Source organism: Sebastes fasciatus, chromosome 20, assembly GCF_043250625.1.
Source record: "Sebastes fasciatus isolate fSebFas1 chromosome 20, fSebFas1.pri, whole genome shotgun sequence".
In the NCBI taxonomy this organism is placed as follows: Eukaryota; Metazoa; Chordata; class Actinopteri; order Perciformes; family Sebastidae; genus Sebastes; species Sebastes fasciatus.
This window is the reverse complement of record NC_133814.1, coordinates 15,831,637-15,845,152: the sequence shown is the minus strand read 5'-3', so window position 1 is coordinate 15,845,152 and position 13,516 is coordinate 15,831,637. Positions and strand designations below refer to the sequence as shown.

The 13,516-nt window shown below is 37.8% G+C and overlaps 1 protein-coding gene across 2 annotated transcripts in view; it reads right to left on the bottom strand.

Annotated features, from left to right (window-relative positions):
* ccdc186 (coiled-coil domain-containing protein 186) overlaps window positions 1-12,159 on the bottom strand; it is a 28,456-nt gene extending 16,297 nt beyond the window's left edge. For both annotated transcript variants that reach the window (XM_074621037.1, XM_074621036.1), the window contains exons 1-9: window positions 12,020-12,159; window positions 8,633-9,650; window positions 8,052-8,178; window positions 6,828-6,956; window positions 5,096-5,308; window positions 4,852-4,971; window positions 3,812-3,916; window positions 2,401-2,499; window positions 58-144 (exon numbers count right to left, since the gene is read on the bottom strand). In XM_074621037.1, coding sequence (XP_074477138.1) covers window positions 58-144; window positions 2,401-2,499; window positions 3,812-3,916; window positions 4,852-4,971; window positions 5,096-5,308; window positions 6,828-6,956; window positions 8,052-8,178; window positions 8,633-9,630 — 1,878 coding nt within the window. In that variant the 5' untranslated portion in view covers window positions 9,631-9,650; window positions 12,020-12,159. The remainder of the gene's footprint in view (window positions 1-57; window positions 145-2,400; window positions 2,500-3,811; window positions 3,917-4,851; window positions 4,972-5,095; window positions 5,309-6,827; window positions 6,957-8,051; window positions 8,179-8,632; window positions 9,651-12,019) is intronic.
* Window positions 12,160-13,516: the final 1,357 nt, after the last annotated feature.

Genomic DNA, 13,516 nt, shown 5'->3' with positions numbered 1-13,516 from the left:
AACCCGCTGATACAATGTGCACATGCAGATGTTCAAGCCCCCGTCTGTATGACCAACCTTGGTTCGTAGAGTGATGAGCTCATCCATGCCCTCTTTGTAGCTCCTTTTCAGGTCATCCAGCTCTTTGGCCTTCACTCGGTGCACCTGCCAGACGAATTCATTTACATCTACATTAGATATCCACTGTTTTTACTTTGCTCATAAAAGCTATTTATGTTTCTAAACCTCTGAATCCTAACTGTGAAAGGATGCCCAATTCTAAAAAAAGGTTTCTTCTGTCAATTCCGATTTTGATCACTAAGATCTAATACACATTCAGTTCAAATGGTTTTACCCATCAACTTAACCCTCACTCACACTTAATGGAGCTCATTTCTTTCTGAAAAATCATACAGTAGCATCATTTCATTACAGATGCATTTCCTGGAAATCCAAGTGCTCAAGCTCATTAACATGATTTTGCTTATGCAGTCATTACACATGCGAAAGCAAAGCTTAATAACGTTTTCGTCTCATCTTTTTGAATAAAGCCATTAATGCTACGACCGCTAGTCAATTTTTCCAAGAAGCTATTAGTAGCCTGTGGTATCCAAGACAACATGCCAGTAATGTCTATGTTCTCCATTCATCCCTTCCCATCCAATTTTAATGTTGACACCCACACAGTAATGGAAACCCAACTGTTTTGCATTATTTATGACTGAGCTGCGTCATAACATATATACTCAAATAAACAGATTTGGACCAGTTTATTCATCAGCAGGGCAGTGCTATCTGCTGAGGTCCGACATTAAAAGAAACTGTCTTAAAAACAATCTGCAGCACACAGTGGTAGGCCCACAACATACTGTACATCATTACAGTGTTAAAAGTTCACTGTATTAATCTTCTTTATGCCAAATTATCTGACAAAAATGAAAAATAAGTAGGATTACCTAAAAAGAAAATTAAAATAATAAATAATATTTGAATAAATAAAAACTAAATAAAGCTAAAATTAATACATCAAAATTCAAATTTAAGACAATTTAATGACTTCTAAAGCCTGATGTTTGTGACTTAAAGGCAAACACCCTGGATAAACAAACCAGGCTTGTGGAATGACACCAAGAAATGGGTGATGTCTTCTGGGTTGTTGTTGAAAGCCGCGGCTTCGTATTGATTATTTCTAGGCCATTTATTTTTAAAGTGCGATTCCCCTCATGAATGAGGCAGAGAGAAAAACAGGCCATTGTGTTTGGATGGAGTCCATGTCTGTGCTGCCTGTGTGCATGTGTGTCTGCCTGTAGAGCCTATGTGCCAGTTTGTTACTCATTCCTACTTAAGGCAATTACACCTCTCAGACTGATGAAAACAGCTGAAAATAAAACAGTTTTACTAGAAGAGCTGGCATCAAAACCAACAATAAAAAGGCTGAATAATGGTCTGGCGGAAGACAACGTATATGTATTTTTCAATTAATAGCAAACCTGTATTATTTTGTATTTCTGGTGGATCATCACATAGATGCAAATAGAAACACAAGTAGTATGTATGCAGCAAGCAGTAACACTTTCTATGATGCCCATGTCTATAATGCATTATAATCTTCTTAAAGCACTGTATAATTATAGTTATAAGCCCTCATAAATATCATAATGCTTAACACCAATCATAACATAGTATAAAGCATTTTATAATGACTTATCAGGTCAAGTATCATAATAATTCATAACTACTGGTCAGTCACTGACATTTTTTTTGTTGCAAGGATCATAGTGTATTATGATTCCCAATGTTGTAATGCATTTTAATCTTTTCATAATGCATTATAATTACTGTTATAACGCATTATAATCTGATTATAAGTTACTCCAACTGGTCATTGTTTGCTTTAAAAAAATGTGATTAAATCTATGCAAGTAAAATACATTTTTACTTTACTTAAGAGTAACTTATAATCACATTATAATGCATTATAAGAGTGATTATAACGCATTATAAAAATATTATAATGTATTACAACTATGGGAATTATAATACACAATGATCCCTGCAAAAACATATCAGTGAGTGACAATTATGAAGTATTATGATACTTGACCTTATAAAATGCTTTATCGTGTGTTATAATAGTTATAAGTGATTGTAACTATAACTATAAAGTGCTATAAGCAGATTACAATGCATTCTAAGTATGTTTATAAAGCATTATAGACATGGGTGTCATAGAAAGTGTTACCCAGCAAGCACATAAACTACTCATTTTAATGATAAAGCTGCTTAGCTTCTCATTTTGTCCAGGATTTGAAGCTCCCACTCACTGGCCACATTAAGCTCATGTATACACACACATAATGAGCTCTTGTGTACACATGAGTGTGTGAGGAAGTGTTTGTGTGTGTGCACAGTGGTTGTCACCTCTAATTGGTCTGTTTGTTCCTGCTTGTGTTTCTCCAGCTCTCCTTTGGTCTCTTTCAGTTTAGTGTCCAGCGCGTTGGACTTGAGTTCCTCCGATTCCTGGAGGAGAGAGAGGTAAAAGATTTCAAAACAAGACAATAATAATCAGGGTGAAAGAGAGTATGTACAGTAAAAGAGGGGCTGACTTACAGAGAAGGCTAGCCTGGAAGAAAGAGAGATGTGTGAAATATACTTAAACTTCAAACCTACCTATTCAGCCAAGCCTTTGATTAAGAATGGTTATTATTCTATTAGCTTATTCACTTATTTTATTGTCTTTAAGTTGTAAAATTGTATTATATTTTACGGTTATTTTGTCAATCACTTATTTTATTGTATTTAATTTGCATAATGTTATTATATTTTACAGTTATTTTATTAATCGCCTATTTAACTGTATTTAATTTGTATTATTATATTATATTTTACTGTTATTTCATTAATCACTTACTTTATTGTATTGAATTTGTATAATTGTATTATATTTTATTGTTATTGTTATTAATCAACATTTTACTTCACACTGTTTTACTACTGTTACTGTTATTATTGCTTTTTTTCTCACATGCATTGGTATAAAATTATTGTTAGTCTTTTTTGTTGTTTTCACGGTTCACACTTGTTCTGTCTTACGTTCGGCATGTCAGTCATCTGTGAAGCACTTTGAACTGCATTCACATGTATGAAAGGTGCTGTACAAATAAAGGTTGATTGATTGATATAAGGCAACTCATAATGACAATGAGACACCAAAACATAATTTCCATGTTTGCTACAAAGATATCTAGGACTTTTCTGATCTTATTAACTATATGGTGTAAGTTACCTTTTTAAATGTATTAATAATATAAATACATACACTGTCACTGTTGTCTGTGTATGCTCTGATAATCACACACTGCTGCTGAATACAATAGCTCTAACTAATCTTTCCAGCACAGAGAGAAATCTTAGGCAGCTCTCTACTACCATCACAAGGTATAAATGAAAACTGCCATTCTACTGAGGCAGAATCAATCAAGTTCAATTTTGCTGAATAGCATCTTTTTGTATGAAAAAATGGCATTCAGTCCATGCATGTGGAAGCATAGTATGTGATACAGCTGAATGTTTTCTCACCTCATGTGTCACTGACCAATCAGATTTGATTCATTTAATTCTTTAACCAATCGGTTGGTTCATTCAGGGAGTAGACTAACTGAGCCTGATAAGCACACAAATTGTGACACTGCCAAAAAAAGATGCAATCTCTAACTACATCCAACAAATCCAGACATATACTATATTTCTCACACGTACACAGATATTTTACATTTGCTCACAGTCTTGGTCATGAGCCAACTAATACTTCTATGTGATAAATGTCACAGACCTGGTAGGTCCGGATCATGTCCTGGGTGTTCTTGCGGATCTGTTCAGTCTCTTCTTTGGCCTGGGCCAATTTGGAAGTGGTGTCTCTCAGCTTGTCTTTAGATTCCTGCACACAGATAAACATGCTTTTGTAATTATGACACTAAAAAAAGGGCATTTCACTTCAAAGCCTGTACTGTAATCTACAAAGCCATGCAATGATTTGCAGAAAGTTCCTGTTTTGTCACTTCTCTTCCTGGCAAATACATCAATAATTTGTGCAGTCAGAGTGATTTACACACACACATCAACCACACAAACCACCACAGAGAAGGACATTAGTGACTCAGCTCCTGTGGCCTTGAGCAACTACTGAGCTTTTGCTTTTTCCCTCCGTTTATTGTTGCGTATTTGCTCGGAGGCAGGTAAAAACAAATGCATTATTTCGTAATAGACATCTTCAAAAATAGCAACAAAGTTAATGATGATTTCCTTGCAGGATCATTACTGTACCATTTTCACCCCCCATTTCATTTCGCCCCCGAAATCAAAAGACAAGTCTAATCATGTTTTTTTTTATGGAGCGGATACAGATGTAATGACTGAAGGGGATGTCATTTGTATCCTGGAAATACTTAGCAGGCACACATCTTTGACAAACAACAAGCGTGGTTTCTAGACTTAATGAAGAAAATCAACAGAAAATTGAAGTATGCTCTTTCAAAACTGATGGGCAATGTGTTAACTGTATACTGGAGCTGCAACGCCTTTATGTAGTCAACCTGATTATACATGCAAATTTAGCTATTTGTTTTCAGTGTATCATTTGATTCAAATTTAACTGCCGCATGTTCAGGTTCATACCCACATCTGCAATAGCATTCAAAGCACAAGGATATTATGAACAAGTGATTAGAATATAGTGTTTATCTATAAAATATTTCCTCTATTATGTAGAGAACATGTGGGTTGTGAGTCGTTACGTGTTGTTTGACTGCATTTCTGTTGAAAAATGATATTTAATCTCAACAGGATTGCTCAACACGTCACAGGTTACATTACCTTGTGTGCATCCGCCTCGCTCTTCAGTTTGTTCTGGGCCCATTTGACCTTGATAAGATGCGAGTTAATCTCCTCCTTCAACTTTTCCACCTCTCGAGTCAACCTGCTAACCTCGCCTTCCTGAGAACACGGAGAGAGAGAGAAGGGTGAAGCAGGGACAATATCGGAGGACAGGACAGCAGATGTTTTTAGAAAATAACAACACTTTAACGAGGCACTTACAAATGACATGGTATTTATTTACCTTAGCGTCGTACAGCTGCTGCAGCCGACCTTTCTCCTGAGCCAGCTGGTTTCCTCGGAGGGCCTGGCGGTCGACCTCCTTGGTGGCTTCCCTCAGCCTCTTCTCCAAACTCTCCTTGTCACGCCTCAGGTCCAGGGCCTCTTTCTCCCCCCGCACATACTTCATCACCATGCCCTCCTTCTCTTGGCGTGCCTCGTCGCACTTCTTGCTCACCTGAGATGGTTGTTTATTACATGAATAATAGGTTTATATAATTTCACACACTTCAGTCTGAGCTGCTTGTACTGCTCATTAAGATATGAAGATTATTTCCATTATTGATCCTCCTTCCATTATCCTCGCACTTTTAAGACCAGGGCACACTGTGATACACACTACTGATCTCACACCTGTGTGTTCATTCCTCATGCCACTGAGATGCTCATGACATGTACCATTTCTTAGTTTGTCAGTTAAAAGTTTTATGTTTTATGTGCAATCTTCACTGCATGCTCCAACAAGCTGGACTTCCAGGAGAGCAAGAGAAGTAGGGAGAAACTGTATAAGAGTTGTTGTGTGTGCGTTTGTGGGTTTAGCAATACAACTTAAAAGAAACAAGATATAGCACTTTATGTGCATCAGGCATCACAATGTGCACTTTAAATAAAAAATAATTAAATTATCAGTTACGCGGCACAGAGTTTCTATAAAATAACAAAAGAAATGTTTCAAACCTCAGGGGCAACAGTTGGACTGGGTCACCATCTTAATACAAGGGAGGACTGATATAAGGGATGGGCTTCAAGAGACGACTGAGAGCAAAATGTACCTCTTATTGTTCACTGAACAGTGAAATTAAAAATTGTGAAGTGTGACAAAACTGCCAAGAGAAAAGTGCCCTACACAGTTTCATCCAGGTGTGGAAACTATTGGATGAGAAATGTGCTCCTCCTGCACTATTCGCTTAACAAGTGATTAAATCTGCAATAACAAGAGTTTGGGGTGCAAAGACCTTGACCGTTCAGCTGCTAGTTCTGTGCAAACATCTTCAAGGATACATGGGATACTGTGTGTGGCAAAAAAACAGCGCACTGTATTTTTGGCTGGTTGTGAGAAACCTTTCTTTAAAAGCTATTTTAGCTTCAGCAATAATTTAAATCTAAAGATGAATACAGCATTTTCTTTATGTAAGGTGGTACATGTTACTCAGTGGCAGTGATATTGATGCATAGGCAAAAAAAGTCAGTTTATAGATAGTGAGAAACAGTAGAAGGAAATACTGCAGTTTGTCTGATAGTGACACCGCAACACATCATCCAAAAGATGTGCGTGACTGCAAATCTTTAGTACAGAGGATCTTTATCATCTTCATTTCAGCCAGGTATTTCCGGTCTTTTTTCTCAACTAGTCAGGACAGAATTAATGCAAGTGCATAGCTATAATTCCCTTTTTTTCGTTTTTTAAAGACATGTTAGGGGTCCTGGGCGAACAGCTACAGTAAAATCAATACAGAACTGTAATTTTCTACTGTAGTCCAAAAAACTAGAAAAACCTGCCGTTGCAATGGGTATGTTGTTGAAAGTTTTCATTGTGAGTTAAGAGACAAACTCGATCTTAGTTCAGCAACATAAAAGTACTGGAGCAGCCTAAAATATAAAAAGCCAGACATGCAAATAAGGGGCAGATTGGGGCAAAACTAAGTTGTGTAACCAGCTTATCAAAAACCCTCACAGTATTTGTGTCCCAGTTCTACCTGTTCAAGCCTGTAGGACATCTCTTTCTGCATATGCTGGAGGGCAGCCTTGGCAGCCTGGTCCTGGTGAATCAGTCTATCCCGCGACTCCTTCAGTTCTCTCAGCAGCTCCTCCACCCTGCCCTCCAACTACAGAAACATTGAGTATACAGGGTTAAGCAACTCGTTGGGCAACATCTCAGCCCCGGGGCCACACCTGGGCTAACCTGCTTCTCAGGATGACACCTGACACAAAATGTTGGAGGCCAAATACATTTAGACAAAAGGACAGGAAGAGCAAGGCAGTTCGGTGTTTTTCCAGTTAATGACGACTGAAATATCTCTGACAAGATGAGCCTAAAATAAATTACATATGATGGTTGGGAGGAAAGGGATCAAAAGCATACATTGAGTGCATGTCATAAAAATCCCTTCTGCACTCCTTCTGCTTACACAATGCTTAAACAAACGCTGTTACCAAGAAGGCATGAATTATTGTTCCTTCTATGGCAACAGCGATGCTCAACCAGATCCAGTGAATAGAAAAGTGCTTGTGTTGTGTGGTGTGCTAGGTAGACGGTCGAGAGCAATGCTCTGATAAGTCATCAGTGTTTAAGGCTACTATGGAACAACGTTTTGTCCTTTCATTAAGCTGCGTGACAGTCCCTAACACAAAACGACATAAAACAAAAATGAAAATAATTGCAACTAGAGCATCTTACAATGGGATCACACCCGGAAGAATGCCAAATTGGGCCAAGGGCGTAACCCTCCCTACATTACTTCCTGCACCCTTGCTCGGACCACAGTCATCTTCAACCGTCATCTCAACTACACACCTGCAAAGTTTCATGACTGCATCTTGCACCTGGCAAAGTATTCAAAACCGCATCTGTGGTAAGTCTCTAGGACCACATTTTGCCATGATGACTCATACACAGACTCAAAAGGTGAAAAAAAAACACCAGTGTCGCTGTCGCAGCTGGTAAAAATGCAGATGCTGTGTGATAACAATTAGCAGGAGTCAATGTCCAGGAAGTCAAACAAAACATCACAGAGGAGCACTTCCTTTGTTGATGAAAACATAATGTGAATAGGCTTCCATTGTTTTCAAAAAACGGATTAAAAATAGCTTGGAGAGACATGCAGATGTAGCCCATTATTTTAGAATTTGCTTGTTTTGGACCAGGGGACAGGTACAGACCACATCACTTGTGTGACAAGACTGCAGAGAATGAAACCAACCTTTCTAATGCTGGCCATGTGCTGCTTCTCTGTCTCTGCCCTCTTTTTCAGCTCTTCCCTCATGTTGTCCTTCTCTGAACAGATTCCCAGGATCAGCTCCTGATGCCTCTTGTTCTCCTCAAGCAGCCTATATACACACAGAGGCACCACACACACAAACACACAAGCATACAATACCAATTCAGGTCAAGTCCACACAAAGTACTGAAGAATTTAGACTGAGAAGAAGACAGAGCAGGATAGGAAAATATGTGGGTCATTCTGTGTCATTTAACCATAAAGTCCAGTTTCACTACCGCAAAAAAAAACCCTGCTTGGGCTTTAAAACAATTATTCTTGTGTGTCCGCTTAATCAAGACAGATTTAACACAACTATGGTGAAAGAAAAGCAATAGCAATTAGAAAGTAGGTTAATCTCTTGCTAAACTGGCCCATTACACTGGAAGCTAAGTGCTGTACAAATAGCAGTTTAAAATGACTTGATGAAGGCGCCCTAGTGCATCATCAGCTACTCTTGGCAGCAGATAAACCAGACACAGATTAATTAAGTCCATAGTGCACCCATTTCAATAGCAGTTTACCTCTGAATAGATTTCTCCTGCTGTGCGTACTTGTATTGCACACACTTCTCAAAGACCATCATGCAGTCCTCCTGGTCTGCAGGGAGTCCGTTGACAGGTGGGCTTCCTTTCCTCTCACCTCCAGTTCCCCCCTCAGGCAGCTGGCAACCCAACAGCTCTGACTCGAGCTCATCCAGCAGCGACTCCTGCGACAGCGAGCGCTGGATCTGGGAGATGAGCTTTCGGCTGCAATCAGTGTCATACGGACTCGACAGGGAATGCAAGGGGGCTGAGGTGTTGGCACTGGTTTGTGGGCTGGAAGCAAGGGAGGAGCTGACAGTGTCGGAGCTGACGGTGTCGGAGCCGGGGGTAGAGGGGCCATTACAGAACCCGGAGGTGGTTGTCGAGTCGGTGGGGGAGTTTTTGGAAGCGCTTTGGACGGAAGAGGATGTGGGACTCTCAGCTGAACCACTATCATCAGCAGGCGACGGCTCTGTGGGACAATTTGTAAGCAAGACTGATGGCTGCTCATTGCTGTTTAGAGTGGTGGCATGAGAATCCTTCGGTTCATCAAAAGTCAATAAAGTTTCTATTGTTCCTTCAAGAACAGAAGGAGAGCTTTCTACTACATCATTTAAAGTGTTGACTAGTGCTACTAAAGCTCCACCTGCTTCATCTGAAAGTGAAGGTATCCCGCCTTCCATAGGAACTGTACTGATATCACAGCCACCATCCGCATCCAGCTCACTCCCCTCCACATGTTCCTGACTGCATGTGTCCGACTTTGTCTTTACGTCTGTCTGAACATCTGTCGTAGTCTTGATTAATTCACTGTCAAGCTCTGCTTCATCTTCTGCCTGACTGCACTTTTCTGCCTCCTCTGCACCGTTGTGAGAGATTTGCTCCTCCTCTTCTATGTCTGATGTGCTGCTGTGAGGCTGATTCACCGGGTGCGACACAGATTCAACCTCCGAACCTTCCATCATGTGTGTATCTGAGGCAGGACCAGGCTGTTCCATGGTCCCTCTCTGGTTCAAATCTGGCAAAGACAGATGGAGAAGCAGACACAGAGTAGAGAGGGAGACTTGAGTTGGAGCAAAGACAAAAAACTGTTTGGGTTTTCATACATCGTGTGACAACAATATTTCTGTGAAAAGCCTAACATTAACACAGCAGCCCTGTGCTATTTGCATCGTGTGGCTTTCTGGTCATTAGGTACAATCTCGTCCTTGTCTTGAGCCAGGGAAAACCCTGCCAATCCTGAGAATAAGCTTCATATTCTATGTTCTGGTGATTTGCATGTTTATCTGTTACCAAAAGGATCACATAATTCAAAGACATTCCCTACTGACACACACTAAGAGGTGTGGTCCAGTCACTACCTGTGAAATAGTTACACGCGTGGGCGCGTGGCACAGAATGTCATACAACCAATAGGTATTTAAGATTATAACACAGCCTCACTATCTTAAAAATATGATCATCAATCCATTCAGAAGTCATGGTAAAATACACTTGGGAGGATCTGACAGTTATGCAAAGGACTTTACAATGTTTGACTTCAGTATACAACTTTTTTACCTGTGTCTAATATGAATATATATCTCATTATGAGAAACCATCTCCTAAGAGCTGAGTACATGACGAACACATTGTTCTGCTCTCATATTTACTTTGAGAATACAAACTGACACTTTTATTGTTCACTTTATCTTAGGGATATAAAGAAAATGAACTAGCCACTAAACCTGTGCTCATTCAAGCCATGGAAAAGGTTAATAAACAAAGTATCCCTGTCTCAGTCTTAAATCAAATAATCAGCAGTTATTCCCTTGGACGGAAAACAGCTTTGTCAGCATCTACTGTGTTATTAATCACGGAGAGACGACTGAGAATAGCTGGAATGTAGTATTTAATACAACTCCCTGACCTGTTGTCTTTGAAAGAGGATATGTTACACCATGTTTCCTGACCCAAAATCCCCCCCAGCACCATTCGTCATACCTCTTTCAATACCATCTTATCCGTACTCACTAAATTTGATCTACTTCTACACAATTGGGTATTTTTTTTACTTACAATAAAACCTGGAAGCTTTGTGCTAATCATCATCCTATTGTGATAAATGGATCACATACTCAAACACAACCATCTTATGTTAAGCAGTGAAAGCAACAACAGATAATGGCGTTGATGCTCTTGAGACAGGTGTGGGACTGTGGAAACTATTGGATGAGAAATGCTCTCCTGCACTATTCGCTTAACAAGTGATTAAATCTGCAATAACAAGAGTTTGGGGTGCAAAGACCTTGACCGTTCAGCTTCTAGTTCTGTGCAAACATCTTCAAGGATACATGGGATACTATGTGTGGCAAAAAATGTTGGCTGGTTGTGAGAAACCTTTCTTTGAGCCATTTCAGCTTCAGCAATAATTTGAATCTAAAGATGAATACAGCATTTCTTTATGTAAGCTGGTACATGTAACTCAATGGCAGTGATATTGATGCATAGACAAAACAACTCAGTTTATAGATAGTGATACTACAGACACTGTAGAAGGAAATACTGCAGTTTGTCTGATAGTGACACCACAACACATCATCCCAAAACATGTGTGTGTTAGAAATCTTTAGTACAGAGGATCTTTATCATCTTCATTTCAGCCAGGTATTTCCAGTCTTTTTTCTCAACTAGTCAGGACAGAATCAATGCAAGTGCATAGCTATAATTCCCTTTTGATGCTCTTGAGACAGGTGTCACTGTCAAAGTAGTTAATGTCAGTATATCCAGCCTTATTAAAATACACCTTTTAGATATCCATGCATCAATAATAAAGCAATATAAAGCAAATAAAACAGGTGAAGTAGGTGTAATAAATAAATAAATATAAACAGAAGTGTTACACTAGAGGTATAAAATATACAAATAGATGTAATGTAAACAGAGGTAATTGCACTTTTAAAATAGCTAGGGTAGATGTATTGAATAAAATGTAAACAAAGGTAGTTGTACTTGAGGTGTATATTGCACAAACGTAGTTAATGTCAGCCTTATTAAAATGCACCTGTGAGGTGTCTATGCATCTGGTCGTGCAGCTAGCAAGGAAGCAGGCCGATTTGTATTGACTGCTGTTTTACTAACACGTCGGTTCATTGAACGTTAGTCCTACCTATGCTGACTTAATCGACAAGACAATTAGGAAAACACATTACCTAACTCAACACACAGCAACCTGGCTGATTAAAATAGATTTATGCTTAACTACAGACTGACATATTGTATAGGAGGCACTAAGCTAAGATAAGAGAGGCGTTAGCTTAGCTTAGCTACAAGTACTAGCCTAGCTGACGGTTTGTATCTAAGCAACACATAAAGCTTAATAAATATGGTTATTATAGTTTCACCCACCGGATGCGAAACCCCCATGGTGTAGTAGGTCAATGCGGAGTTAACTTTAGTGCTGTCGGTCTTCCTCTCCAGCTGAGAGCTCCCAACTAGTCACTCTGATATGACACATCAACAAATATGGCTGCTGCTGCTGGAGAGAAGAGATGAGGCGATATCAACCAGTCACAGCGCAGAGAGAGGTGACGTCAGAGTGACGTCTATACACGACAGGTTCAACTCCACCTTATTAATATTCATCTGTCACATTTTGGTTTTAATTATGGGATACTGACAGTTGGCCAATTACTTAAGCAAATTATTATTTATTATGTTATGAAGAATTTCTTGATGAATTTAAAATGCCTGTAAAACCAAAGGAGTATGTCATGTTTTGCAGGTTTTTTTTCATATCTTATTTCAAAAGTTCAAAATAGTTGTTACATAAAACACGTTTAGATTTTTCATATATATTTTACAGTATGAAAATAATTATAATTATACAACAAATAATATATATGCATATATATGTATATATGTATACTGTATGTATACATACACATATATATATGTATATGTATATGTATGTATATGTATATACATACATATATATGTATATATATATATATATACATATATATATATACACGTGTATATATATATACATATATATATATGTACATATATACATACATATATATATACACATATACACATATATATATATGTACATATATATATATATACATATATATATATGTATACATACAGCATACATATATATATATATATATATGTATACATACAGTATACATATATACATATATATGCATATATATGTATATATGTATACATACAGATTGCAGATTGCAGATGAGGAGGATGAGGGTATACATACAGTAAACATATATACATATACATGTATACATACAGTATACATATGTATACATATATATGCATATATATATATACATATATATGTACACATACAGTATACATATATACATATATATGCATATATATATATTGTGATGTATATAAACTAAACTCTGGCATTATGAAATGGATATATGTAATTATTTTTGTTTTGTCTTCTTTTGTTTCTGTGTATCTGTTTGTACCTTTGTAAACAAGCATGATTTCAATAAAGAAAGCATTATAAAAAATATAAATATATTGTAATTTTTTTTTTACAGACAAATTTAATTTATAACAAATAACAAACAAGAATAAACACCAGTAAACCACATCAAATACCACAAATATGTCCAATACCATTTATATGACATATTCAAATTACTTGCTGCCTATAAATAAACACGGGCTGATACCCTAACACTAGTAAGATGGATATGTTTGAAATTGATACCAATACCAAAACTAAACTTTTCTCCAAACCTTACATCGTTGAATATAAACCTGTGTTTTAATAAATTGTTATTTCTGCCATTATGATTGTTGACAGTGATTCTGCCCTTTGAAAACCATATTAGGCCCTAGTTAAGCTGATACTTAATTATC